Source organism: Nicotiana sylvestris, chromosome 2 (genome assembly GCF_000393655.2).
Source record: "Nicotiana sylvestris chromosome 2, ASM39365v2, whole genome shotgun sequence".
Lineage (NCBI taxonomy): Eukaryota > Viridiplantae > Streptophyta > Magnoliopsida > Solanales > Solanaceae > Nicotiana > Nicotiana sylvestris.
The window spans coordinates 56,180,399-56,207,384 of NC_091058.1; the positions used below are offsets into that span (position 1 = coordinate 56,180,399).

At 35.5% G+C, this 26,986-nt stretch overlaps 1 protein-coding gene across 8 annotated transcripts; it reads left to right on the plus strand.

Moving 5' to 3' along the window:
- The first annotated feature begins 1,092 nt into the window (after nucleotides 1-1,092).
- On the plus strand, nucleotides 1,093-22,566 carry LOC104236656 (protein ANTI-SILENCING 1-like). Of its 8 annotated transcripts, none has more exons than XM_009790627.2 (17): nucleotides 1,093-1,427; nucleotides 1,684-1,729; nucleotides 2,667-3,059; nucleotides 3,141-3,321; nucleotides 10,061-10,210; nucleotides 10,306-10,467; nucleotides 10,549-10,617; nucleotides 10,719-10,850; nucleotides 10,928-11,004; nucleotides 11,422-11,448; nucleotides 14,510-14,602; nucleotides 19,624-19,702; nucleotides 19,795-19,885; nucleotides 21,708-21,816; nucleotides 21,903-22,019; nucleotides 22,147-22,226; nucleotides 22,340-22,566. In XM_009790627.2, exons 1-16 carry the CDS (start codon nucleotides 1,357-1,359, stop codon nucleotides 22,204-22,206), a joined length of 1,857 nt encoding a protein of 618 aa, XP_009788929.1. In that variant the 5' UTR covers nucleotides 1,093-1,356; the 3' UTR covers nucleotides 22,207-22,226; nucleotides 22,340-22,566. The 8 variants fall into 8 exon arrangements, 7 of the variants coding, with proteins under 7 accessions (XP_009788929.1, XP_009788931.1, XP_009788935.1 ...); XM_009790629.2 differs by having other exon boundaries at nucleotides 10,928-10,974; XM_009790628.2 differs by having other exon boundaries at nucleotides 1,094-1,427; nucleotides 3,153-3,321.
- Nucleotides 22,567-26,986: the final 4,420 nt, after the last annotated feature.

The following is a 26,986-nucleotide window of genomic DNA, read 5'->3' on the forward strand; positions in this document are numbered from 1 at the left end:
TGTCCAGCCATCTCATTATTTGGAACATCTTCGACCTTGACGTACATATCCAACATATTTATTACAAGATATTCCCGGTATTCATCCGGAGTCCTCATATAATCCCTCAAAGTTTCATCATCGTAGATGTTTAACACCGAGTAAAAAGCAGCCCCTTGCGGAGTGACGGAATACGAATATCTTCCAGTTACTTTAAGTATCACTGAACGTTTCCTCTTTCCCATTTTTTTACATAACAACGATATCAATTTATCGTACTCTAGTGTAAGTGGTAATTTAACATGACCCTGTGGAGATAAACTATACCTCACAGAGTTATTCTCCGTCACAACCTCACCCCCCAATATAATGAAACTCTTATTCTACGCTCTTCAGACATTGCGAAAAAAATGCTTCAGAGTTTAACAATAAGAAAATATTGAAGAGAATTAGAATTGTATGTGAACGATTTTTCCAAATACTCTGACCACTTTATATAGGAAATGGCTAGTCCGGGAGGTAGAAAATTTTGGATATATAGTGTTTCTAAACACACGCTATACATTGAAATAATTGTGATTGTGAGTTCACTTATTGGTGGGGCCAAAATCAGAGGATATCGTTTTCTGTTTGTGCGCTATACATATAGCGTGTAACAACAACACGCTATACTTAACGGCAGACGTTACCGTTAATATATAGCGTGTTGTTATTGCACGCTATATATAGAAATGTCGTTTTTTTAATACACTTATTTGTGTGTTTTGAGTCCAAACACATATTATTTAGGTTCCGGACTCTATTAAGGAGCACATGTTGGTGTGTGTATGATCTAATTTTGGCTATATCATAAATTAAGGAGAGATAACCATAAAGAGGTAAAAAGATAGTGGGATCGGAAGTAGGAGCGTAGTGCCAAATGGAAATAAACACGTAATTACGGTTTTTAACCATTATCTTTTTCTTGATAAAGAATTAGTTATGACTTCTAAAAATTGAGTTAATATGCTAATGAAATTAAAAACATGATTATTATTGGGAAGAAACAAGACAAACCAGATTTTTATTTAACCAAAAATCTCACATACTACACTAGTTAAGGGAGCACATGAGAAAATGGTTGGAGTTAAGCTCAAAATATAATTTCTGGTCTATTGGTACAGATATGTGTGTTAGTATCATTTATAGTAAAACTGCAGCTCACCGCCTGTGCAAATTAGCAGTGTACCATTCTGCAAAAAGGATCATAACAGAGAGAACACTATACGCTAATCCACTCCTGTAACCCTCTCTGTATTTCTGCTTTTGTTGCAGTGAGAGAGAAAGAAAGAGAGAGAGAGAGAGAGAGAGAGAGAGAGAGAGAGAGAGAGAGAGAGTATGTGTGTTTGTGTCTCTTTGCATTTCGTTCCTTTTCATTTCTCCTTGTTTGATGCAAACTTAACTCGGAGGTTTGACTCTAAACGCCATTTTTCGTCGTTCTGTTTATATATTTATTTGTATTCTCCGTCATTAGCAAATATAGACTCTGAACGTTTTCTTTTTCTTTTTCTTTTTTCTGTTTAGGTGTGTGAATGTTCACATTGTATTTGTGGGTTATTGTCATTTTTCTGCCAGAAACTTCTATATGGTTCTATATATTTTTGAGAAATGTTCTACAGGGTTTTAGGATTATGAGGTTTTTTGATCATTTTTCATCTCGTACAGGGCTTATTTTGCTGCTGGCTGCATACTTCAGTGTACACAGTTTAAAGTACTCTCTCTCTCTCTCTCTCTCTCTCTCTCAAACTCCTTCCTCTTCAGGTATGTATGCAATATGTTGGTCTAATAGGGTTTATGGATCTTTGCGTTTTTATCACGATTGTGTATGAATGCTACCTTATCGTATGGCTGTATTGTTCAACATTTTTAGATAAATGCGAAAAAAATTGTACCGTTTTATATTTCGAGATAAAAATGGTCTACAGGGCTTTTTGAATGATCGGATTTGGCCATCTTCCTCTGTGCATTTTCTATGCTTTTTTGGTTCTTCTTTTCTTTATTTCCTTTTGTTTCATTGTGTATAACTTTTTTCCCCCTTTGTAGCAATGTTTATGCTTTTTTATTTTCTCCTTGTTTTTCTGATTGCGTTGTGTATATTTTGTTGGTTGTATAGCTTTTATTGTCATTTTATTGATCATCTTTGTGTATACGTAGTACTTTTTAATGAATTGTCTGTTTCAGTGAACCTGCATTCAGAGCAACCCACAAAAATAGACATGATTGAATCCCTATTTCAAACTGAAAAAGAAACTTAAGAGGTGAACAAGAATGTTTTTGCTTTGCACCCAAGGTTGTGTCCTAGTCGTCAATGAAGTGAGTTGAGAACCATGAGGTCTCAGGTTTAAATCCCAGTGGAGGCAATTCCTATCTGTCCAAGTCTTGGTCGAACATCACTTATATAAAGAAAAAAGAATGTTTTTGCTTTGAATGGTTTGTTCTTTTGGAGTCTACCTTTGTTTGCTCTTTTTTCTTGTAAAAGCGAAGCCTCAATATGTGGGTTTCTATGGATTCTCCATGAATTTTGGGCCATATGTGTAATGATTCTGTTTTTAGGAATTTTTGGCAGTCAACAATTGTTAGAATGTGCACTTCTATTTTCTTTTAGATGGTTATCAGTTTTTAATGACAAGCATGTCTTCCCTTTTCAGGCCTTTGAAAAGTTAACACCACATTGTGATAAGTATCAAATGTTGCCCTTTCGAGAAGCAGAGGAAGACAGTAGTCCTAATTTTAGTTGGGGTGTCAAGAAGGGAAAGGGTGCCCTTAACAAGGGTGTCCAATTTTACAAATCATTCACTTATGAGGGGGTTGATATCTCCTTATATGATTGTGTGTACATGTGTCGTCCTGATGAAGATGAGCCAGACATCGGTAAGGTTGTCAAGATATGGGAGACAGCCCAAAAGAAAAGGATGGTTAAAGTTGTATGGTTTTTCCGTCCCACCGAGGTAATTCATTGGTTGGGTAATATCAAGCTGCTTGACAATGAGTTACTCTTGGCTTCAGGAGAAGGCATAGGGCTTTCAAATTGTAATCCTGTGGTAACTGTTTCACTCATCCTTTTAGAAAAATATATTTTAAATATAATCTGTTTTCAGATGTTATGGCATGACCTCTTTGAGATTTTATTGCAGGAAGCCATCACTGGTAAATGCAATGTTGTCTGCATATCAACTGATACGAGGAACCCTCAGCCAAAAGACGAAGATTTGGACACAGCTGACTTTGTCTTTTGTCGCACCTTTGATGTCAGAACTCGCGAGATATCTGAGGAATTTCCAAATTCAATCGCACAAATTGAAGGTAGTAACTATAATTCTGTTGCTTGGTTTCATCCAGTTCTACAGCATTGTGCATTCATGGTTGGATGAAACAGCATTTTAGATGCTTGAACCTAGAACTTATCCATTTAGTAGTGTTCCTGCTTCTTAGATTGTTATGTCGTGTATTTGGATTTATTTCTATAGAACTACTTTAACATGTGATACTATCTTTCAGAATTTTGTTTTCTCAAACTTCTGTGTAACTTATTCGAAGACAATTGTTTAACTTTCTGGGAACCTCAGTTTTATAGTTGCTTTAGATTATGTTATACATTCGACGACATGGTCTGAATGAAGAAAAAAACGAGTACAAGGGAGAGTTACTAGCATACCACAAAGAATTTCTCACAACATTTCTGTTGAAAGGGGTAGGATTCTAATATAACTGACTCAGGCACTCATTGGCTTTTCTTTGCTCTCCCCCATGAACATTCTTGTTTCAGGAAGTTTTCATCTCTTGATATTTTTTTTCGTTTGATAAGACGAAAGAATACTGGACAGGAAAGATGATTTGTGCAATAGATAGCAGAGCTTCTTAATATACCACTTCACTCCAGTGTTTTTTGTCAAATTGTGGCATGTGAATACAGTATTGCTAGCATTCAGGTTGCGTCTTATGTAGAGGTGGGAAATGGGAAGAATAGCAACAGATGATGCTGGGTTCTTGGTGCATCCCATTCATAGACATTTGGTTTTAGCTTATTTTTGGTCACCCATTCACGCATCAGTGCTGCCTTTAATCTGATGCATATCTGGATGAGTTGGTTTTCCTAGGACTCTCTTAGCTGTATGACCTTCTGATGTGGTATTTCTTCAATATTCAAGGAATTTAGAGCAAGGTCATATTTCTTTCACTTTTTGCCTTGCACTCTGGCTGCTTTTAGTCATGGTTCTAGTGCTTACATTTAAGGTGCTCTAGTGATGGACATAGTGGTATAAGTTCCTTGCAAGTTTTTATTGGGCAGAATAGTTCGGGATCCCCTTGAACTTGACAACTTTTGTTTAGTTCCCACTTAAACTTCACGTGGTCTTTAGTACCCTCTGAACTTGGCAATTTCATAGCCTCGACCCCCTAGACGCTGACAATCCATGGGAGTGTGACACGCACATCCATGTGGCATTTTTTACTATAATATATATATTTTTTAAGTCCACCAACTATCTAAATCATTTTTTTGCGTGCCATAATTTGTTAAAAAAAACCTTGAAACAACGTTATTTTAACTATAGTTTTTTATTTGACTAAAGGTATTAATATTTTAATCAAGTTACTTTTACATATTTGGTCAGGAAAAGAAGGAATACACAATTAGAACATATTATAATTGCATCTAAAAAAATAAAAATAAAAAATACGTTATTGAAACTCCATGTATTGGCTAAGTAAATAGTTGAGCTAAAAATAGTAAAATTCGGACCAAATATTTGCGAATTTGACTCGAAAAAAATGCATAGTCTAAATAAATAGTTACTGCATGAAAATAAAAATACACAATATTTTTTTCTTTTTGTAGAAAATACATTGTTTGAACTTCATTACTTTGGCTAAATCTTCTTTTTATTTGGCTAAAATAAATGGAGTTTCAACTAACTTTTGTAGATTTGGACCGGAAAAAAAAGATAAGAAATACATAGTTGAAACATATATTCATTGTATCTAAAAAAATACAATTGGGATAAAATATTTATTAAAAAGCAACAACGAGAAATACATTTGAAACAAATAAATCATTATATTTGATTATGTGGCAATTAATATTTAAAAAATATCCTACTTGGAAGCTGATTTTTTTATTTTTCTTCTCTCCCATGCGCCTAAAAGAGAGTGTATTCATGTTCTTTGCCACATCAGCATCTGGGGGGGTCAAGACTTTCAATTTTCCAAGTTAAGGTGGGTATTAAAGACCACGTGAAGTTTAAGGAGAACTAAACAAAAGTTGCCAAGTTCAGGGGCTCCCGAACTATTCTGCCTTTTTATTGTGCTGAAGGTTTCCTTTGAATGAAGGGGCTGGATTGATATGGTGTCCATCTCATTCAAATGATTTGGTAGCCAATTTTGTTGACTTGGTTTGGTTTGGTAGCCAACCTTGTTGAATTTGTATAATTTGGTAGCCAATTTTATTGACTTGGTTTGGTTTGGTAGCCAACCTTGTTGAAATTGTGAAAAGGGTGTGTAAATTGTCAAATATTGTAGGCTTTAGAGAGTGAGGTTTTGGCTATAAAAGGAGAGCTTTAACTCTCATTTCTACACACCAACAAAGAGAGAAAAGAGAGAGCAAGGTATTCCATAAACTATAAGAAAATAGTTTGTGAAGAAAAATAGAGTGTGAGAGATATTGTAGTGAGGTGGAAAAAGCAAAAGAGTGTTTATTTCTTTTGAGGGTGTAGTGGTCTTAGGAGTATTTTTTACTCGTTACTACACAGTGTAAAATTCCTCGCTATAGTGATATCAGTTGCTCTTCTTGGCCGTGGTTTTTTCCCTTATTCAGAAGGGTTTCCACGTAAAATCTTGGTGTCATTATTGCTGCATTTCTATTCTTGCTGATTTAACCATAACTTAGTGTTCTGCGTTTATCACTAATACCGTGAATACTATTTTTACGGGGTTTATTCCCAACAAGTGGTATCAGAGCCAAGATTCTATCTGAGTATGCTCTGTGGTTGCAGCACAGTCTGAACTTCCACATCAGAAAAGAATTACTTTGGTCTCCTAATAAATAGTATTTGTATTTGTGATAAACGATGGAAGCCAACACTAGTAAAATGGTTACCTTGAATGACACAAATTATGCCATTTGGAAGGGCAAAATGGAAGATTTGCTCTATGTCAAGAATTTTCATCAACCTGTCTTCGCCACTGTAAAGCCTGATAATAAATCAGATGAAGAGTGGAATTTGTTACACAGGCAGGTTTGCGGCTTTATTAGACAATGGGTTGACGATAATGTTTTGAATCATATTTCTGGGGAGACACATGCTCGGACCCTATGGGAGCACCTTGAAAGTTTGTATGCTCGGAAAACTGGAAACAACAAGATGTTTCTGATAAAGCAGATGTTGGGTTTAAAATACCACGATGGTTCCGCGATGACAGATCATCTGAATAATTTTCAGGGGATCATGAACCAGTTATCTGCTATGAGCATTAAATTTGATGAAGAAATTCAAGACTTGTTTCTACTTGGTTCCCTACCAGATTCTTGGGAAATTCTTAGAACTTCATTATCAAATTCTGCTCCGGATGGTGTGATCTCTATGGATTTTGCCAAGAGTAGCCTTCTAAATGAAGAGATGAGAAGAAAATCTCAGGGTTCCTCCTCATCAGATGTCTTGGTGACTGACTCTAGGGGAGAAGCAAGAATCGGGGTTCTCAAAATAGAGAACATAATAGAAGCAAATCCAGAAGCAGACTTAAAGATATTGAGTGCTATCATTGCGAGAAGAAAGGGCACACAAAGAAGTTCTGCCGGATTTTGAAAAAGGAGAATAGAGACAAGGAAGAACAGAAAGAAGATGGCAATCGTGTGGCCACCGTCACTACAGAAGATCTTGTTACAGTCCTTGATGCGGATCTGATAAATATTGCTTGTGATGAGTCAAGATGGGTTGTGGACAGTGGTGCCGCATCTCATGTGACATCAAGGAAGGAATTTTTCTCATCATATACTCAGGGTGACTTTGGAACTCTGAGTATGGGTAATGAGACTGTATCTAGGGTGGCTGGTGTTGGAACGATTTGTTTGGAAACTAGTATTGGAACTAAACTAGTTTTAAACAATGTAAAACATGCACCTGATGTTCGTTTGCACTTGATCTCTGTTGGTGTTTTGGATGATGAGGGATATGTCAGTACCAATGGTGCTGGAAAGTGGAAGCTCACTAAGGGCTCCATGATTGTGGCTCGTGGGGAAAAGCGTCGTGGTCTATATTGGACTACGGCCTCTACCTGTGTTGATATGGTGAATGCCGTTGAGAGCCATAACTCTTCAACGTTATGGCATAAGAGGCTTAGCCACATTAGCGAGAAAGGACTAAATGTTCTGGCCAAGAAGAAATTGTTGTCAAATTTTGAAAGTGCAAAATTAGAAAAATGTGAGCACTGCTTGGATTGAAGCCATGCAAGATGAGATGAAATCTCTGCATGAGAACCATACTTATGAGTTGGTGAAATTGCCTAAGGGCATGAGAGCTTTGAAGAACAAGTGGGTGTTCAAAGTTAAAGCTGAAGAACATAGTTTGAAGCCCAGATACAAAGCTAGATTGGTTGTCAAGGGATTTGGTCAAAGGAAAGGTATTGACTTTGACGAAATATTTTCTCCTGTCGTAAAAATGTCCTCCATTCGGACAGTTTCTTGGTTTGACTGCCAGTCTTGATTTGGAGATTGAGCAGATGGATGTGAAGACTGCTTTTCTTCACGGTGACTTAGAAGAGGAGATTTATATGGAACAACCTGAAGGCTTCAAGGCAAAAGGTAAAGAAAATCTTGTATGCAAACTTAAGAAGAGTCTATATGGATTGAAGCAAGCTCCCAGACAGTGGTACAAGAAGTTTGAGTCTGTTATGGGGGAGCAAGGCTACAAGAAGACTTCTTCAGATCACTGTGTGTTTGTACAAAGATTTTCTGATGACGATTTTATCATCCTCTTGCTATATGTGGATGATATGTTGATTGTGGGCAGGAATTCTTCTAAGATTGACGAGTTGAAGAAACAGTTGAATAAGTCTTTTGCAATGAAAGACTTGGGTCATGCTAAGCAGATTTTGGGCATGAGAATTACTCGTTCGAGAAACGAAAGGAAGCTTTACTTGTCACAGGAGAAGTACATAGAACGTGTACTGGAGCGCTTCAATATGAAAAGTGCTAAGTTGGTTCGCACACCTCTTCCTGGTCATCTGAAGTTAAGCAAGAAGATGTGTCCAACAACAACGGAGGAAAAAGAGAGAATGACTAAGATTCCTTATTCCTCTGCCGTTGGAAGTTTGATGTATGCAATGGTATGCACTCGACCAGATATTGCTCATGTAGTCGGTGTTGTTAGCAGATTTCTCGAAAATCCAGGAAAAGAGCATTGGGAAGCTGTAAAGTGGATACTCAGGTATCTAAGAGGAAGCTCACATGAATGCTTATGTTTTGGAGGATCAAATCCAATTTTGAAGGGCTATACAGATTCTGATATGCAGGTGACCTTGATAACAGAAAATCCACTACTGGATATTTGTTTACTTTTTCAGGGGAGCTATATCATGGCAGTCGAAGTTGCAGAAGTGTGTCGCACTATCTACAACTGAAGCGGAGTATATTGCGGTTACTGAAGTTGGCAAAGAGATGATATGGCTCAAGAGATTTCTTCAAGAACTTGGATTGCGACAGATGGAGTATGTTGTCTATTGCGACAGTCAGAGTGCAATAGACCTGAGCAAAAATTCCATGTACCATGCGAGAACAAAACACATTGACGTCAGATATCATTGGATTCGTGAGCAAGTGGAGAACGAATCACTTCAAGTCAAAAAGATTCACACGAGTGAAAATCCTGCAGATATGTTGACCAAGGTGGTACCAAGAGACAAGTTCGAGCTATGCAAAGAACTTGTCGGCATGCACTCAAACTAGAAGATAGTGCTACCTCCTCTAGATGAATGAGACTGGAGGGAGATTGATATGGTGTCCATCTCATTCAAATGATTTGGTAGCCAATTTTGTTGACTTGGTTTGGTTTGGTAGCCAACCTTGTTGAATTTGTATAATTTGGTAGCCAATTTTATTGACTTGGTTTGGTTTGGTAGCCAACCTTGTTGAAATTGTGAAAAGGGTGTGTAAATTGTCAAATATTGTAGGCTTTAGAGAGTGAGGTTTTGGCTATAAAAGGAGAGCTTTAACTCTCATTTCTACACACCAACAAAGAGAGAAAAGAGAGAGCAAGGTATTCCATAAACTATAAGAAAATAGTTTGTGAAGAAAAATAGAGTGTGAGAGATATTGTAGTGAGGTGGAAAAAGCAAAAGAGTGTTTATTTCTTTTGAGGGTGTAGTGGTCTTAGGAGTATTTTTTACTCGTTACTACACAGTGTAAAATTCCTCGCTATAGTGATATCAGTTGCTCTTCTTGGCCGTGGTTTTTCCCCTTATTCAGAAGGGTTTCCACGTAAAATCTTGGTGTCATTATTGCTGCATTTCTATTCTTGCTGATTTAACCATAACTTAGTGTTCTACTTTTATCACTAATACCGTGAATACTATTTTTACGGGGTTTATTCCCAACATGGATAAATTACTAACAAATAACTCTAGCATTGGACATATCTGATGAGATGCATGTCTATGATAATTTCGATGTTTCATGATAAAGAAGAAACATCTTCCAGTGACTCGATGTGAGTGGCTGTTGTGACTTGTGAATTGTCACTTGTCAGCTTAAGGAAAGTGCTGGCATTAGCCGAAGTGGACTTGTGCTCTTGTTGTTCAGTATCACACTACTTGCTTGGCCAGATAAGTGAGGTGTATGACGTGAATTTCCTTGGGAAGAGCCTAAATATCTATTGCTTTTTTGCTTAGCCTACTTGTATGCATGAAGGCTTATATCTTAAAGAAAGTAGTCTCTGAGCTCTTGATATATAAGTTTGTGATAAAATCTGTTTCTTCAGTTTTCACATTCTTCCTCTGAGGCATTTAGATATTGAAAATCAATGATTGAATTATTACCTCACTCCTGCTGCAGTGGAGCATTACTTCAATAAGGAGACGGATCAGAAGCAGCCTCTTCATCATGGAGGAAAAGGAAGTCTTGAAAAGCCACAATCATCATCTTCATTTGGAGGAACAACAACTAAAACAGTGGTGAAAGATGGCCAGTCAGGAAGAAGCACTCGTAAGTACTTGTAGACATGTGGGGTAAAGTTTTAGTGGTAATGGCCAATGACCCGTGGTTATTTTCATTTTAACTGTTAATCTGGTCATTCCCAGAACTGAAGAAAGCCACCAGTAGCTCACGGGAAAGACACGGAAATATTTCTGTGACAAACGGCACTGTTGCCAGAACTGAAGTAAAGTATTCTTGTTGTATTTCTCCTACTAGCCTATCTGATTCTCATGCTTTGAAGAAGAGGAAGCTTCTAGACTCTTCAGGTTTCTTTCTTACCTGTAACAAGCTCTTAGAATCAGATGGCAAGTATTATGGATGTTGACTGTTTGAGGATGATGCTGCAGGTACTGCACCGTTTGAACAACATAAGGTCATGCAATCTAAGAGTCAGGTTACAAAAGTGGTAGAAAAAGGTGATTAATCGCAAAGATAATGGGTTCTTGTAAATTCATATATTTGAGCTTAACTGTTAATCATGTCATTCCCGAACTGATAAATTCATCAATTAATTTAGGTGGACAAGGCAATATTTCTGTGACAGACAAGACTGTTGCTGGAACTGAAGTAAAGCATTCATATTGTACCTCACCTACTAGCTTATCGAATATCCATGCTTTGAAGAAGAGAAACCTTCAAGATTCTTTAGGTTTCTTTCTTACCTGTAACTTTCTCTTCGAAACAAATCATTATGGATGTTGTCTGATTGGGGATATGATCATACAGGTACTGCACCATTTGAACAACGTAAGGTCATGAAATCTACGAGTCAGGTGATCGAAATAACAGCATGGGTGAAGGAGGCAATTCCCTTTTCCTTTTCTTTTTTTTTGAGTATTAGGTCCAGTGAAGTATTTGATTTACATAGAAAACACTTTTCCTCCTTTCATTTTATAAACATTTCAAAGAAAATCAAATATTGAGGTATTTGAAATCTCTGATTGCTCATATCCATATTGCACAGTATTTCTCTTTTAGTTCCCGATTATTGATGTACTGCATCCTGCTTTTATGAGCATGGACATTGGTTGTTTGGTTTGTAATAAAGTTATAACTTGATTATTTGTTCTTGTTTATATCTGATGGCGTTTGCTGGCCTCATCTGTTGTGTAACTAAGCCTCAGGTCGATTCCTGATATGAGTGATTGGATACATTAAAGGAGCTTTTCACCTGTTTTGAATTTGGAAATTTTCCTGATATGATCTCTTTTATCTTGCAGGGTGCTAGCACATGGTTCAAGGAGCAGGTCAGTTTCCTGTTCCCATTGTTATATTTATGAGGAAGTGTTGCTTTCAGTATGAGAGAAAAGGTGTAAGTTGTTTGGAAAGGTGCTATATGCTTCATCTGTTTAGGGAAAAGTAGAAATAGTTAATTTGTAACTCCCGGTGTAGCTTTTACGTTTACTTTTTAATTGGTGAGTTGGGAAGGAGAGAAGAAACACGTGTCCTTCCAGGAAAAAGAGATTTTCTGTTATTGGGAGTCTCCAAAGTAACGGATGCCTGCATTTGTGCTGGTAACCTTGCAACTCACACTTGTACTCCTCAAAAATGAATCCCTGCATTTGTAGGACTAGGTCACCTTTCTTGAAGAATGCTCTTAGTATCCAGAAAGGGAACTCTATTCCCTAGGCCTAGAATTATAAGTAAGAAGGAATATCTTATTTTTCTTTAGAATTTTCGCTTTTCATGTTCTATTTGACATCTGCAATATAGAATATGGACTCCTTTCATCTCTTATAAGTCTTTGATAAGGGTATTGCTTGGTGATACAATGGCCCCTTCATACAAGAGTTATTGGCTATATGCAAAATTTTGAAAGAATAACTAAAATTGAGTATTTGAAGTCTGAAATTCATACATAACTACTCTATGGAATGACATTAGGAAGTCTATTTCCATCCCAAAAAAAAATTGAAAATAAGAAGTCTTACAAGTTAGAGTTTTTACATTATAAAAAAGGCAAATTAGAGCATTTACATGTAGTCAATTATCAATGCAAATTTTGGTATCCAACTGCAGAAGTCAATTATCAAACAAATATAGCTTACTAGCGAAGCTTGAGCGCTGTTCAAAGTTTTTGCGTTTTTCTTTAGTATTCATGGATTTTGATAAGAACTTGACTGCAATGTCTGTAACGCAATAATCTGCTTCTGGGAAGGGACTGCATTTGTTACTGGTGATGGGTGCCTGTTTTCCTGTAGACCACATTGTTTATGACTTCGTGCTCCATTCTCTTCATATTTTTCCTTTTTATTCCCATAAAAATACCATGTAGCAGGTACTATCATATAATCAAGTTAAAGGAGTGGTCGGCAAAAAAAAAAAATTATTAGATGCTTGTTTTCTTACTTCACTAGTCGCAGTCACTTAAATTGTTTCGTGTGAAAGAATATGAGTTTCTGTAACAACTCAACTCATATCCTTTATAAAGAAAAGAACCCTTTTCTCTTGTTTGATTTTAGTTCCAAGAGCCTTTTGTTTGACCTCTTTCATTTGGGAGGTGGCTTCTTTTCTCCATAACATTTACAATGGGCTTTGTGGTCTTGGATGGTTAAATGCTAATGAGATCTTGGAAGCATAATAAGGAAAATGTTAATGGTCTCTGGGTCCTTGTTTTCCTTGTGACCACATTATTCTCAACTTCGTGCTCCACTCCCTTCATATCTTTCTTTTTGTCAATACCATGTGGCTGTGGCAGGTTGTCATAAAATTAAGTTAAAAGAGTGGTTTGGTAAAAAATGTCTTAGGTACCTATTGTCTTACACTCTTACTCACTGCACATATCCACTTGATCTTTTTGTGTAAAAGAATCCTGGGCTTCCTTGACAAATCCACTAATGTCTTTTAATAAGAAGATAATTCCTCTTTCTTGTTTAATGTTTAATTCTATGATATTTTTCTTTGAGCTCTTTCATTTGAGAGGTGGGCTTTCTTATCAGAAACATTTACATGAGCCTTATTATTCTTGGATGATTTAATGCTAGTGACATCCAGGCATAAAAAAGGCACAATGAATGCTCTCCTGTGCTTCAATTGAGAACGTTTGTATTCTATTGATGGTGTGGGGGGAGACATGGTCAAATGTGTCTTTTCAGATATCAAGGGGTTGATAAAAGATTTATGGAACTTTTCTTTTGCAAAGTGTTAGTTCCTCTTTGGAACGTCTGATATGGTCGGAATGTTGGATACTTAGATATCTGAAAACCACTTCATGTTCTTCCTTTATCAGTGGTGGACCTTTTCGCTCCACCAGGAGTCAAGTGGTTAGTGGGTCAATTTTTGGATCCATTCTGAACTCAAAAGAAATTTGAAAGCCGTATTTTGGAATCTGTTACATATTGTTGATGCTCTACTTGGGAAAACCTCAAATGCTACATGAATCTGGTGCCTCTGTAGATCTCTCTCCTGGCCTTTTTTCTTTGGGTGGTTGGTGGGAAAGCAGGAGTTGCTAATTCGCCTATATTGAGTGGGAGAAGAGTTGGAGAGAGATTTTGAAGTTTCTTTTTTTTTTCCCCACATAACTTTTTGAAAATCTGAGAAGTTTTTTCTTGAAAAAAATGATGCAGAAGTTAAGGTTACTTCTGTTGACATCTCTTAATTGTTGTTATATTATGTTAACTTCTTTTCAGAGAAGTAATTGTACTCTTTAATTCTTGTTTAGCTCCCTTCAACTTCTCCTCACTGGGCAAAGTAAGCCAATATGGGCAATCCAATTTTGACTTGATTAAACTAACCAACACTTGGAATAGCAAAAGTAAATTGATGTAGCGTCTGAAGTTGCTGTGAACCCAGCCTGTCCAAAAATGACTAAAAAGAAAAAAAATCATGCGAAGTTTCTGTTATTTTTGAATATTACTACTACAATTTGTTGGTTTAGTTGGGTCTTAGACTGTGGAAGCATTCTGCTCTATACTGGACGAAGTATAGGAGTAGACATTGTTCCGTCACCTATGTTTTGGCTGTTATGTGGTCATTTTGGATAGGGAAGAGAAATAGGGTACTCTAAAGATTAAAAGACTTTAAATCATGCTCTTTTGTGTAGTTCCATGTGGCATTTTTAGTTTCATTTTACAATGAACTTTTGAATAGCTGATCAGGGAGTAGGCACCTATTTGTTGTTTTCCTCATTTCCTTTTTGTCTTTGACTACTTTGTCAACTGCTCCTTTCGATTCTCTAAACTTTACTGGGACTTCCTCGAAGTGCTGCTTCTGTTCTCATGAATATGTATACATTGATAATTTTTTAGCCTCAAAGCAGTTATTTACTCTATATTTTGTGATTTGCATATGCTATTTTGTTCCATCCAGCCATGGAATGAAAGACTCCATGTAGCTCAAGAGCGAGGCACACTTGTGTTGCTTGAGAATCTTGATCCTTCATATACATCAGCAGAAGTGGAGGTACATACTAAACTATTTTCAAGTTGACTATGTGCTTTATTTTGCCCATTTGAGTAATGAAAATTGAAATAGAAATGTTTCTTTATGTCACGACCCTGAAACCGACCCGGTTGTGATGACGCCTATCGTAAAACTAGGCCAGCCGACAGAAATTCCAAATCTAATCAGTATTTCATAAAGTCATTTTTTAAGCTATGAATTAACAGAATCTCATAACATAAGTCTAAATAACTAGTGCGGAAGAAAATAATACAAACTCGACATCGGGATGTCACAAGTCACGAGCAACTACAAGATTTGTCTAAGTACAAGAACAGTCTGTGTAAAATAACATACTAAGAACAGTCTGAATAAGGTAAGAAGGAGAAGTGCAGTACTGCGAACACCAAACAGCTACCTTGCCAACTCTGAAGACTTGTTGGAAGAACGATCAACACTCACTATCGTGACCCGCAACTCCTGGATCTGCACACAAGGTGCAGGGAGTAATGTGAGTACGCCAACTCAGTAAGTAATAAAAGTAAATGAAAGCTGAGTAGTAAAAAAACAAATAATTCCGTGTCATAGCACTACAACAAATACAGTATGTTCCCAAATCAGTACAGAAATCAATTAACTCGTAAAACAACTCAGTTTTAATAAAACCTTTTCTTTTAAAGACATCTTTCAATAGTTAACAAGTGATGAAATAGAGAGTAAAAATGATAGAAATGTAAACAGCACCTCGGGCAAGACATGTACCATAAACGGCCCCTCAGGCAAAATATCAACAGAACCAGCCCTTTGGGCTACCTCACAATCGCTCGTAAACATGTCCTCAGGCAATATCACATCACTCACACTGGGTACCCGCGCTCACTGGGAGTGTTCAGACTCCGGAGGGGTTCCTACAACCGAAGTGCTATAACAAGCCATTTCGTGGCATAATAAATCAGGCCCTCGACCTCTTATATATCACAAATCAGTACAACATGCTGCGGCGCGCAACCCGATCCCATGATATCCTCACAACACAGGCCCTCGACCTTACTCAGTCAGAAACCTCTCAAGCCACTCGGGCTAACAATGAAAACGGGGTGCTCAGCCCAAAAATATCATTTATAATATCAAAATGGAGTAAATAAGGCTGAGTTATGAAATCAGTAAAAACACAGCATAACTGAGTACAGATATTAAGTCAAAACAGTGAGGAATAGTAGTAAAAAGCCCCTAAGGGTCCAAATAGATTGGCACGAGGCCAAAATATGGCATTAAGCCCAAAACATAGTAATACTTTCCAAAACACAATGATATCAACTGCTCTCTCCGTTCAAATTTATGTGAACTTGTTTGATTGGGACACGAAGTTTAAGAAAAAACGAAGACTTTTGGAATTTGTGGTCCTAAACAAGTCAAAAAGGGGCCTAGAATATTTGTGTGGCTATAAAAGCTTCTCATTAAGGGTAGAATTGTAAGTTTAAGCTAAATTGTTTCCAAATTTAGAAAGGGTTGATTCTTTTTGGAACTGACCAAAAAGGAAATAAGTTCCATAAACTGGAACGGAGGGAGTAGTTTTCAGCCAAATATGCGACTTATTAGTCATACGGGACGGACCAAGTCACAATCCCCAACAGTGCACGCCCCCACGCTCGTCATCTAGTGTGTGCGTCACCTCAAAGTAGTGAAACGATGTGAAATCCGGGGTTTCATACCCTCAGGACAATATTTACAATCATTACTTACCTCAAATTGATCCAAACTCTAACCTGCGATGCCCTTGCCTCTCGAATCGGCCTCCAAATGCTTTGAATCTAACCAAAATCAGTATTACATCATTAATACACTCTAAAGGAACAAAGCCCAAGCGAAAATAATCAAATTAACTCAAAATCCCGAAATTGGCCAAACCCGACCCCGGTCCCACGCCTCGGAATCCGATAAAAATCACAAAACTGGAAAACCCATTCGCTCACGAGTCTACCCATATCAAATCACCAAAATCCGACATCAAATGGCTATTCAAATCCCCAAAATCAACTCTCCAAATTTTTCTTCCGTTTTTCCCAATTTTCACCCCAAATTCCCAAATTAAATGATAAAAATCAAGACATAATCATGGGATTTAACCAAATTTGAGTGAAGAACACTTGCCCCAATCACTCCTTTGAAAATCCCCTCCAAAATCGCCTTCTACCGAGCTCTCTAATGAATTTGAAATTATGGACCAAAACCCTCGTTTTTGAACTTAAACATTCTGCCCAGATGTTTTCTTCTTCGCGAACGCGGTAGCTCCCTCGCGTTCGCAAAGCACAACTGCCTCTGACCTGGAAATCCTTCTATGCGAACGTGATGCCCCACTCGCGAACGCGTACCTTAACCAGCTCAACCATCGTGAACGCGACGCCCTCCTCGCGAACGCGATCCATACTCAGATCAAACCTTCGCGTTCGCGGCCTCCCCTTCGCGAGCACGTAGAACAAAATTCCTCTGCTCTCAATAACCCTTCGCGAACGTGATAGCCTCCTCGCGTACGCGAAGATGGAATTCTTTGCAACAAAATACCAGAAATCTGCCAACTTCTAAAGTCAAGAATTGGTCCGTTAACCACCCGAAACACACCCGAGGCCCTCGGGACCTTAACCAAACATGCCAACATATCCCATAACATCATTCAAACTTGTTCCAACCTTTGGAACATTCAAAACAACATCAAATCACCCTTAGATTCAAGCCTACGGATTTCCAATCTTCCGAATTCCGCAAACGATGCAAAAACCTATCAAACCTCATCCGGATTACCTAACATTTTGCACACGCATCACAAATGACACAACGGACCTACTCCAATTTCCAGAATCCCAATCCGACCCCGATATCAAGACTTCCACTGCCGACCAGAAAACGCAAAAATTCCAATTTCGCCAATTCGCCTAAACCTACCGCGGACCTTCAAATTACATTCCGAACACGCTCCTAAGTCCAAAATCACCTAACGGAGCTATCCGAACCATTAGAATTTACATCCGAGACCTTCTACACATAAGTCAACATCCGGTTAACTTTTCCAACTTAAACTTATTTAAAAGAGATTAAGTGTCTCATTTCAGTCACTCCAAACACATAACAACCAATACGATATGATGAAATACAGCTGAACAACACATAACAAAGTAGAAATGAGAGAAACGGAGCTGTAACTCATGAAATGACCGGCCGGGTCGTTACACTCTAGGTGTCACTCTTACGTTAATTCATTATTTAGACATTCATATTTTTCCATTTTTTATTCGGGAGTATTGTTTCTAAAGCTCTTGTAAGTCCAGATGTATGCGGTGAATGCTTGTGTTCCCTTTTCTTTCTATTTTCTTCTTTATTTTTGGATGAAAATATAAATTTTACCTGAATTACATTTCTTGTATTCTACATGAACTTTTCTTTTAAAATTATTGCTATTCCTCGGGAAAATTTCAAGAGCAAACTTTTGAATATCCTTACATCAACTTAGGTTAACCAAGATTACTGCATCTAGCTTCAGATTTGTTATACAAATTTGTTTCACTTAACTTTGTTTTGCCAGCCCTTTAACACATGTTAATTTTCATCTTCAATCCACTATCGTTAGTGAGTCTATTAGTGGGGAGGGTAGTCTTATCCCTAAAAAAACATAGTGAACCACGGCTCTGTCAGAGGAGGAAAAAGTGAAAAGCTTAGAAAATGAAATTATAACATTACGGAATTATTCAAATATTTTATTTAAGTTGATATCTACTGGAGCTCGGTAGACTTTGAAGCTTGTTTGGACCGGAGAAGTTACTTTCTCCTTTTAAAAAATCATTATTTTGGTGAGTTAACCTACGCGGTTAAGCTTCTGAGAAGAAGGGGATTACTAGCTTGTTTGACTAAGCTTTTGGGAAGCCAAAAGTGTTTTTTTAGTGTTTATTTTTTTAAAAGTGCTTATTTTAGAGAATTAAGTGTTTGACCAAGCTTTTAGGAGAAAAAAGGGCTTTACAGTAGTGGCATCAACAGTTTTTCAGAAGTTGAAAAAAGTAGTTTTTTCATGAAGCACTTTTGGAACTTTGGCCATTCACAAATTGTTGTCATAATATTGGCAAAATGATTTTCAAGTTAATTAGCCAACACAAACTGCTACTCTCCAAATACTTTTTGAAAAACACTTGTGACAGAGCACTTTTCAAAATAAGCAAATCTTGAAAGTTTGGCCGAACGAGCTAATATGAGTAGGAGTAGAAGCAATTTTTTGTTGTTGTTGCATAAAGCAGAAATTTGTGGTTTCCTTGAAGCCAATAGTTTTTATCATGATCAAAAATACCTTATCAAAATTTTATATTATCAAACCGTCCCTCCTTAATTTAATCGATGTCTCTCACACTCTCGTTTCTTGCATGCCTCTGAGATAAAATTGAAAAACTTAATACTCCCTTTGTTCTATTTAATGTGATATTGCTTGCTTATTAATTTGTTCCAAAAAGAATGACATACACTATATAACAGCTATTCACTATAAAAGTCGAGTTATTGTCGAAATCGAATATTATATTATGTTATAATATATGTTCACTATAACAACACTTCACTATAGCAGTCAAACAATTTCGGAACAAACGAGGCTGTTATAGTGAGGTTCTGTATTTCTATATTAGGAAATCATGTAACTTTAAACTTTCCTTTATCCTGAATGAGAAGCCTTTATAGCCACACTATGTTTAAAATTATAAGTTCCAAAAGGTTTATAGCCGAACAAATGTTATGGCATATTTAAGGACACATGTTTCAAAAAATCTTTAGTTCTTTTCAAAATCTCGTATCGAGTTAAACTACCTCAGATAAATTTGAACATAGGAAATCCTACTTTACATGTAATTTGACAACTAAAGATACTCTTTGGAATGATTGGTCAAACATGTTGTTTTTCTAATATTGACAAAAATGTTTGTCAAATGATTTAGCCAAACACAAATTGCTACTCTTTTAAAATACTTCTGAAACGCTCTGAAATTTGCTACTCATCAACTGCCCTCCAGGATATTGTCGGGCGTGCCTTGGAACAAAAGGTTAGTGCAAAAATGGTGCAACATAATACCTTCTCAAATTCACTGAATGGTAGGCCATCATGTATCTTCTTCTTTAAGTCGTGGAGCACAAAAAAAAATCTCAGCGAACTCGATGTTGCTTATTAGAATAAACACTTGCAGGGAAAGCATTTGTTATCTTCAAATCAAGTGAGCATGCAGAGACTGCCATTTCTAAATTGAAAAAGAGATGCCTTATGTTAGGTGATGGAAGGTACTAGATCTATTTAACAAGTTTTATATCACTTGTGCTTGTCTTGTTGATTAGATGTTTCTATGCACTGTTTCTACATCCATCTTGCTAGTTGGCATCCGTTTCTTTACAAACTATGCTATGGTCATGGTCTTCAAAGCCCTTGATGACATGAGGTTGATGGTATAATTAGTGTAGTATTTTAAAGGGCACGGGCGTGAGGTAATGCGCAAGCCTCGATGGAGCATAAGTCCCATAGATATTTATTGTTTACCATTTTTATAAATTAATAAAATAAGCATATAAATCACAAAAAAAATTGTAAAAAATTCAAAAATATTGTAAAATTAGTGAAATATATATAAACATGCTAATATGTGCACAAACTTTACAAAAGAATTTTTTTTTTATACTTGGAAAAGTGAAAGATGCCTCTCTACCTTCTCAATGTAGGGGTAAGGTCTGCATACACACTGCGCTCCCCAGACTCCACATGTGGGATTACACTTAGCTTTTTATTGTTGACTTGGAAATGTGAAAGACGGTAAGATGCATTAAATGTAAAATGATAGTTCCTAACGATTTACCAAAAAAAGACTATTATAAAGATTGTGTGAATGCCTAAAGCCAAAAAAAAATTACAAATACTCATCACAACACAGATAGAACATCTTTTGAATAAAGTCTCCATAGCAATATCTAAAGCTAGAGTAATACCAACATGGAATTCCAAAATAAAACTAACTTGAAAAGAATAAAAAGAGAATGAATAAGAACTTTGAAGACAAGCGTGGAATTAGAGCAAATGTTGGAGGACAAAGCTTTTGCTTTGTTGTTTGCACTTTACAGACAAAGAGAAAGAATTATGAAATTAGGGTAAACAATTAAAAGAGACCTTTGACTTTTGAGTTATTTTAGTTTGAGAATTTAAAATTAGCTAACTTCTTAGTATTATAAGTTTTAAAAAAAGAAAATTTTAAGTAATTTTGATTCTGATTTGGGAAAGTTTTTTGGGCTTATGCCCCAAATCAGTCCACCTCAATATGTTTTTAGCTAGCCTCGCCTAGAAAATGTTTTTGAAACATTTGATAAATTAGTAATATCAAGAAGTCTAGAGGTCACTTATGATGGTGTAATCTTAACTTTGTTCTTTCTTAGAGAATTAGCGACAAGCCTCAAGGTTAATTGTGATATTTAATATCAGCTCTGTCTGTGTTATCCATTTGATGATTGTCATGGTAGAAGTCATACATGTTATTTATACTTAACCATCTCATGGAACTAGGTTTTGTGATTTGTAATTGTTGAAGTGCGTGATCATCTCATCTAAAAATTTTAAGTTGTTAGAGAGCACACTTTTAATTACGTAATCAAGTTTTCAACATGTCCACTTACATGTGGGCTTGATTCTTTTTAATGAGCCAAACACATAAAAATTATTGTTGATGATGTGTGGTGGTGAGACTCGAATCAAGAACTTTTGCTTGCTCTTATACCATGTTAAAGTGTGTAACCATCTCATGTAACAGCTTAAGTTGTTAGAGAGACCACACTTATAATTACTTAACTAAGCCTTCAACAGTCATCTAGAGAAACAATTTGCGAGAATAGCTTCTCAAGGGTAATAAAATTAGTCAGTCTGTACTTGACATCATGAACCGATGTCATGAAAACAAGCTTTCGTTGAGTTGTTGCTTGTGCTTCTTGTTGGTAATATTTATTTGAAATTTGTCTTGGATTTAGGAACTTTTGTGATTACACTTTTAATGGAAATAGCTGAATGAAACGTGAAAAATATTTATGGTGAGGGAGATGATGTCACCATTGTTTATGTATTGTTAAGGCCAGTTGTTGCTCGGAGAGGAACTATAGAGGAGCCAGTGAAATGTAGTGGCCTTCCTGGCCATCTGTCCATTGGTAGAATCAAATTTCAAAAGCTAGGAGAAGAAATGGTATGCATTTCACTGCACAAATGACCTCGTCTCCCTTAATTTGCGATTTGTTGATCCAATTTGATAGTTCAATTTCTCTTGTAAAGAGAAAAGCAGTATCAACATCACACCACTCTCAGAGTAACACAATCGAACATGAGATGGCCGTCGAATGGCGTGCACTACAGGAAAAGTCAAGCCTTTGGTGGAAAGCTTTACATGAGGTGATTATGAAGAGCTTATTTTCTATCTCTCCCTCTTCTGTCTTTTCCCTTCTGCCTATATAGCTCCTCCCCTGCTTGCTGCCATTTGCCTGTCCTTTCTAAGTCTATCCGCTTTTCTTGTTGCAAGAAACAAGCAGCAGAGATTGAACTACTTAGGGGCAAGTTGAAGAGCCCTATTTGGAACTAAGCCCTGTATAGGATCTAACCGTAAGTTTAATCCACTTTTCACCCTTTTAGTCTTTTTTTTCAACCTTTGCTGTGATTATTCTTTTTCTCGTCCCTGTAGTGTTAAGAGGATTGACATCATTTCTTTTCCACAGGGACTCTTTTTGTTGGTTTCCTTGTGTACAAGCGGTATACAGAGGTGCCCCCTTTTTGGATATGGGATTGCACCTAAGCATAGAGTAGTACAGAGATTACAGATTAGTATTATCTGATGATAGAATGCAATTCTTTTTGTGCAGCACAACACTGCATTGCTGTGAATTCGAAAGTTGTACACAGTTAGTCAGTTATAGGAAATTGGTGCGGTTTGACTTTCTTTCCACATCATAACAACCAGATTCTTTTTTCTTCAAAAAACCAACATTAAGTCCCTAATCATATATCTACTTAAGAAAAACATATATCTACTTAAAATTCGTACAGCATCGCATGTTTACAACTCAAATGATAAGCCAGCTTGTGTTAAGGAGTAATCTCTTTACTCATTTGAATATAGGTAGTTTTAGAAAACTTTGAACTCCCCCTGTTTTCTCAATATGATGTACTCCCTCCGTCTCATAATATATGTCATGATTCTCTTGTGCACGCCCTTAAGAAAGAATAGTTTTGACTACTCTACCCTTATTAAATGTTTTCTCAATTTATGTGTCATCTCTATTAATGAAGTTATTCATATTTTTACTAAACGTGAATGCAATTGATTATTAAGGGTTAAAAAGGAAAAATATAATTAATTTTGTCTTGAACTTCTAAAATGATAAATAATTTGAGACAATTATTTTTAGCAACCATGACACATATTATGAGAAGGATGAAGTATTACTTTTACCTTTAAAATGACTTTGACCAAAGTCTTCTCTATAAATAAATATTCCCAATGTGGACGAAAAGCTTTGGATGGAAAAAAATATATAACGGCTTTGACCAACGTCCTTTTAATATTTTTTAATTCATGTATGTCAATAATGTACGTACATGCCATATTGCCATTTTTCGCCAGATTCGTGATCTATAACTCTATAACTAACAAAAGAACAAGGAAAATCCCCGATTTACTACCTTTAAAAACTACTAGTGTCATTACCCGCATACAAAATATTAATCTTATAAAATTATGAACTAATATATTTTATTATTTTAATAAATATTAGTTTTTATTTTCTTATTTAATGTAGCATGCGGAAATATAACAAATCTATACAAAATCAAAGGATACACATCATATAGTAATCAAATAAATCATTGTCCCTTTTTTTTTTTTGTTAAATTAGCAAGTATTTAGTATTATCTATTTACTAATGTGATTTTTATAATCTTGTCAATTGACTTAATATTTTGATACTACTTCTCTTTTAATATAACATGGATATATATTTTCTTACTCTAGAAATATTTTTATTCTTAAAACTTGTGTTATACTGTTCAAAATTCTCTAAATTTATCAATAATATTTTTGAGAGTTATTTATTTATCTTTTATTTTTTAATTAATTCAAAATATAACTATCATAAAATTATCCTTATCCCCCTCTTTTCGTCATTTTTTTTACTATAATATTTGATTAATTTTCTCAATTTGTAAGTTACTGATAACTTAAATAATGTAATATTTTTTTTACTAAATTAAAATTTTAAATTCATCAAAATTATAAAGAGATAAGCCTTTTATTATCTATATAAAAAACCTACCAATATTTTTAAGAATTATTAATTTATGTTATATATATAATATGCTTATTTTATATATAGATGTAGATTTGAATGAACAGTTTTTTTAATTTATGTTTTTTATTATTAAATATTTTTTTTTATTTTATAGATATTTAAATTCAAAAACAATAATCAGTAACTAATTATTAACGTTTTATGCCATGTGACTTTTTTGTAGGCTGCCACTTGACTTAAGGACGGAGCTTATAATACTTACATCTTTATCTTTAAAATTAGTTAAAATAGGGGTATTATTTTTATCTTTAAACTCAATTTTTTATTAAAAAAATTTATTAGTTAAAATAGGGCAGTAGGTCGTATCTTTAGAAAAATCTTATTACTCTCTTCCCATTTAAATTTAAAAAAATCTTACCTTTCAATTTAAATTAAATGTTATTGTACATATTGTTCTAAATTGCCAGATGGCTTTATAATAACTTGACACCTTGCTTAACCACAATGCAAACATTATTTCTTTAATTAATTTTCATCCTTCTTTCCATTAATTATTAAAGGAAAGAAAGGTAGGGGCATTTGTATCTATACCCGCTTTTTGTGTCACGTTTTAACTTGTGCCCGCTATGCAAAAAAAATTGCAAGCGTACCCGCTTTTTCGCATAACTTCAGCATACGGGGCTGAAGTAGCAAAGGCAATCACGCAAAACTTCAGCATTCTAGTAGCCGGGCCTGAAGTTCAGCTCTAGAGCTAAAGTTTTTTTTTTGTAACTGTTGAACTTCAGCTCTAGAGCTGAAGTTTTTGTTTGTTAGCTTCAGCTCTAGAGCTCAAGTTTTTGTTTGTAAGTTTCAGCTCTAGAGCTGAAGATTTTGTTTGTAAGCTTCAGCTCTAGAGCTAAAGTTTTTGTTTTGTAACTGTCGAACTTTAGCTCTAGAGCTGAAGTTTTTGTTTTTGTAACTGGCGAACGTCAGCTCTAGAGCTGAAGTTTTTGTTTTTGTAACTGGCGAAAGTTTTTGTTATTATTATTATTATTTGTATTTGTGAGAAAGTAGTATATGCATATGTCCCTGCTTTTCCAGTTTTTGCACTGATTTCTTAAGTGCATTGGCGAAAAAGCTTAAGAAGAATAGCCTGCTTTGGAGAATCATCATCGAATTTATGTCCCTCCAGGTGTTGCCTTAAAACGTGAGAAGGATGAACCGCTTCGAGTCAATATACTCTTCAAGCACATCCAGGTAAATATGAATTGTGATTAACACAGAGCACTTTAGAACTGAAGTGTAAATTCCATTATCGATTGACAGTATAAGAGATTTCATGACGCTACATACAATAGAATGAAGGAGGAATTCTTATATTCCCTGGAGGTTTTAATTTGTTCCCATTGCTTTTTCGTTCACAGGAAATGCTTAGTGGCAACATTGCGGTGATTGCAGAAACAGGGGATTCATGGTTTAATTGTCAGAAGTTGCATGTTCCTGAAAATTGCGGGTAAGCTAGACTCGACTTTATTCTGAATTGTGCTTGTGATAAGACGTATATGCATATGTCCCTGCTTTTCCAGTATTATGAACTAAATTCTTGTGTTTATAATAATAAGAAGCACCAACAACAGCAGAAGAAAAAAGAAGAAGAAGAAGATAACGAAGGAGGAGAAATAGGCAGAGAAAGGGGCTGAAGTTATTTAAAATGTGGGTACAAGTTAAAAGTTTTTAGAAAAAATGGGTATAGGTTAAATGGGGGCGACCAAATAGGGCGCCCCATGCAATTTTTACAGAAAGGTAAATTAAAATTTGAATTAATTTGTTTCCATTTTGATTTCAGTAATTAGTCATCTCTTTGTTCTAAGTTTGCCAAATGGCTTCTTAAGAGCTAGCCACTTGGCTTAATCACAATGCAAACTTTATTCCTTTAATATATATGTATATACTAGTATCTACAAACGTGCGTTGCACGTTAATAATGATACGTGATGATTTAAATATTTATTTATATGAAAGAACAATAAAATTTAATTAATGAGAGAAATATGTATAATAATACATCAATCATGTGAATGCCGAAAAATATTATTACATTAGCTAATACATGAATTTAAAATAAAAGGGCATCATCAAAACTTACACAAATGATCGATTTTGTCATATTAGTTGGATAATTATATATTATAGTTTAAAAGTATTTAATGTGATGGTATCTTAACGAACATTTCGTTGTGGACAATATTTTTGTGTGTATGTTTCCTGCTAATGCTTTGGCTACTCTACCTTAAGCAGAACTCTTGTTGTCGATCTTGATATCTCTCTTAAAAGTGAAACTTATCGTTGTTCGTGCAAGAAAATATATTGCAATAAATATAGTCCAATATTTAGGATGTTTGTCCTTGTGCTTTATTTATTATATTTGCAAAATATAAACATGCTAAATATTATTTTCACACAAATTTAAAAGGATATCCTTAGTTTCAGAAGACGAAAGTTGAATTCAGGTATAAGAATATACTTAGAAGCACATTAACCAGTATCATAGTTTTTGCATGTATCACGTTATTGTCAAAACTTCTATATATTATCTGTGTGCTATTACATAAGCTATTTAGCGTATCTAAGTTTTTAGTAGCATGACAGACATATTTTTCTTCAAAATTAACCTATATACAATGGAAGATCAATTTTAACTTAGTCGATTATATAAACGGTACTAACATACGTAAGAAATAATAAACTTAACAACAAACATGTATGGTAGAAGACCATTTGGTATTAATGTATTTAAGTATCCTTCTTGGTAGTAATTATTGATATCATTTTTTGCTGAGTCAAAAATAGAAAAATATTTTGTTTCTACTATAAAATTTGGCAATCAATCTTTTATTTAGTTGATCAGTATATTCATTTCTGCTAGCTAAGATATCTTTTTAATTCTATCATGCGATTCACACAAATTAGCTTTTAATCTAATAATAAAAATATTTCTCTTATTAAATGCACTACTATTACCATTTGGATTGATAACCAAGTGTACATGAAGAACTAAATCATCTTTTATTGGATGCTCTTCTTCGTTTCTGACACGAA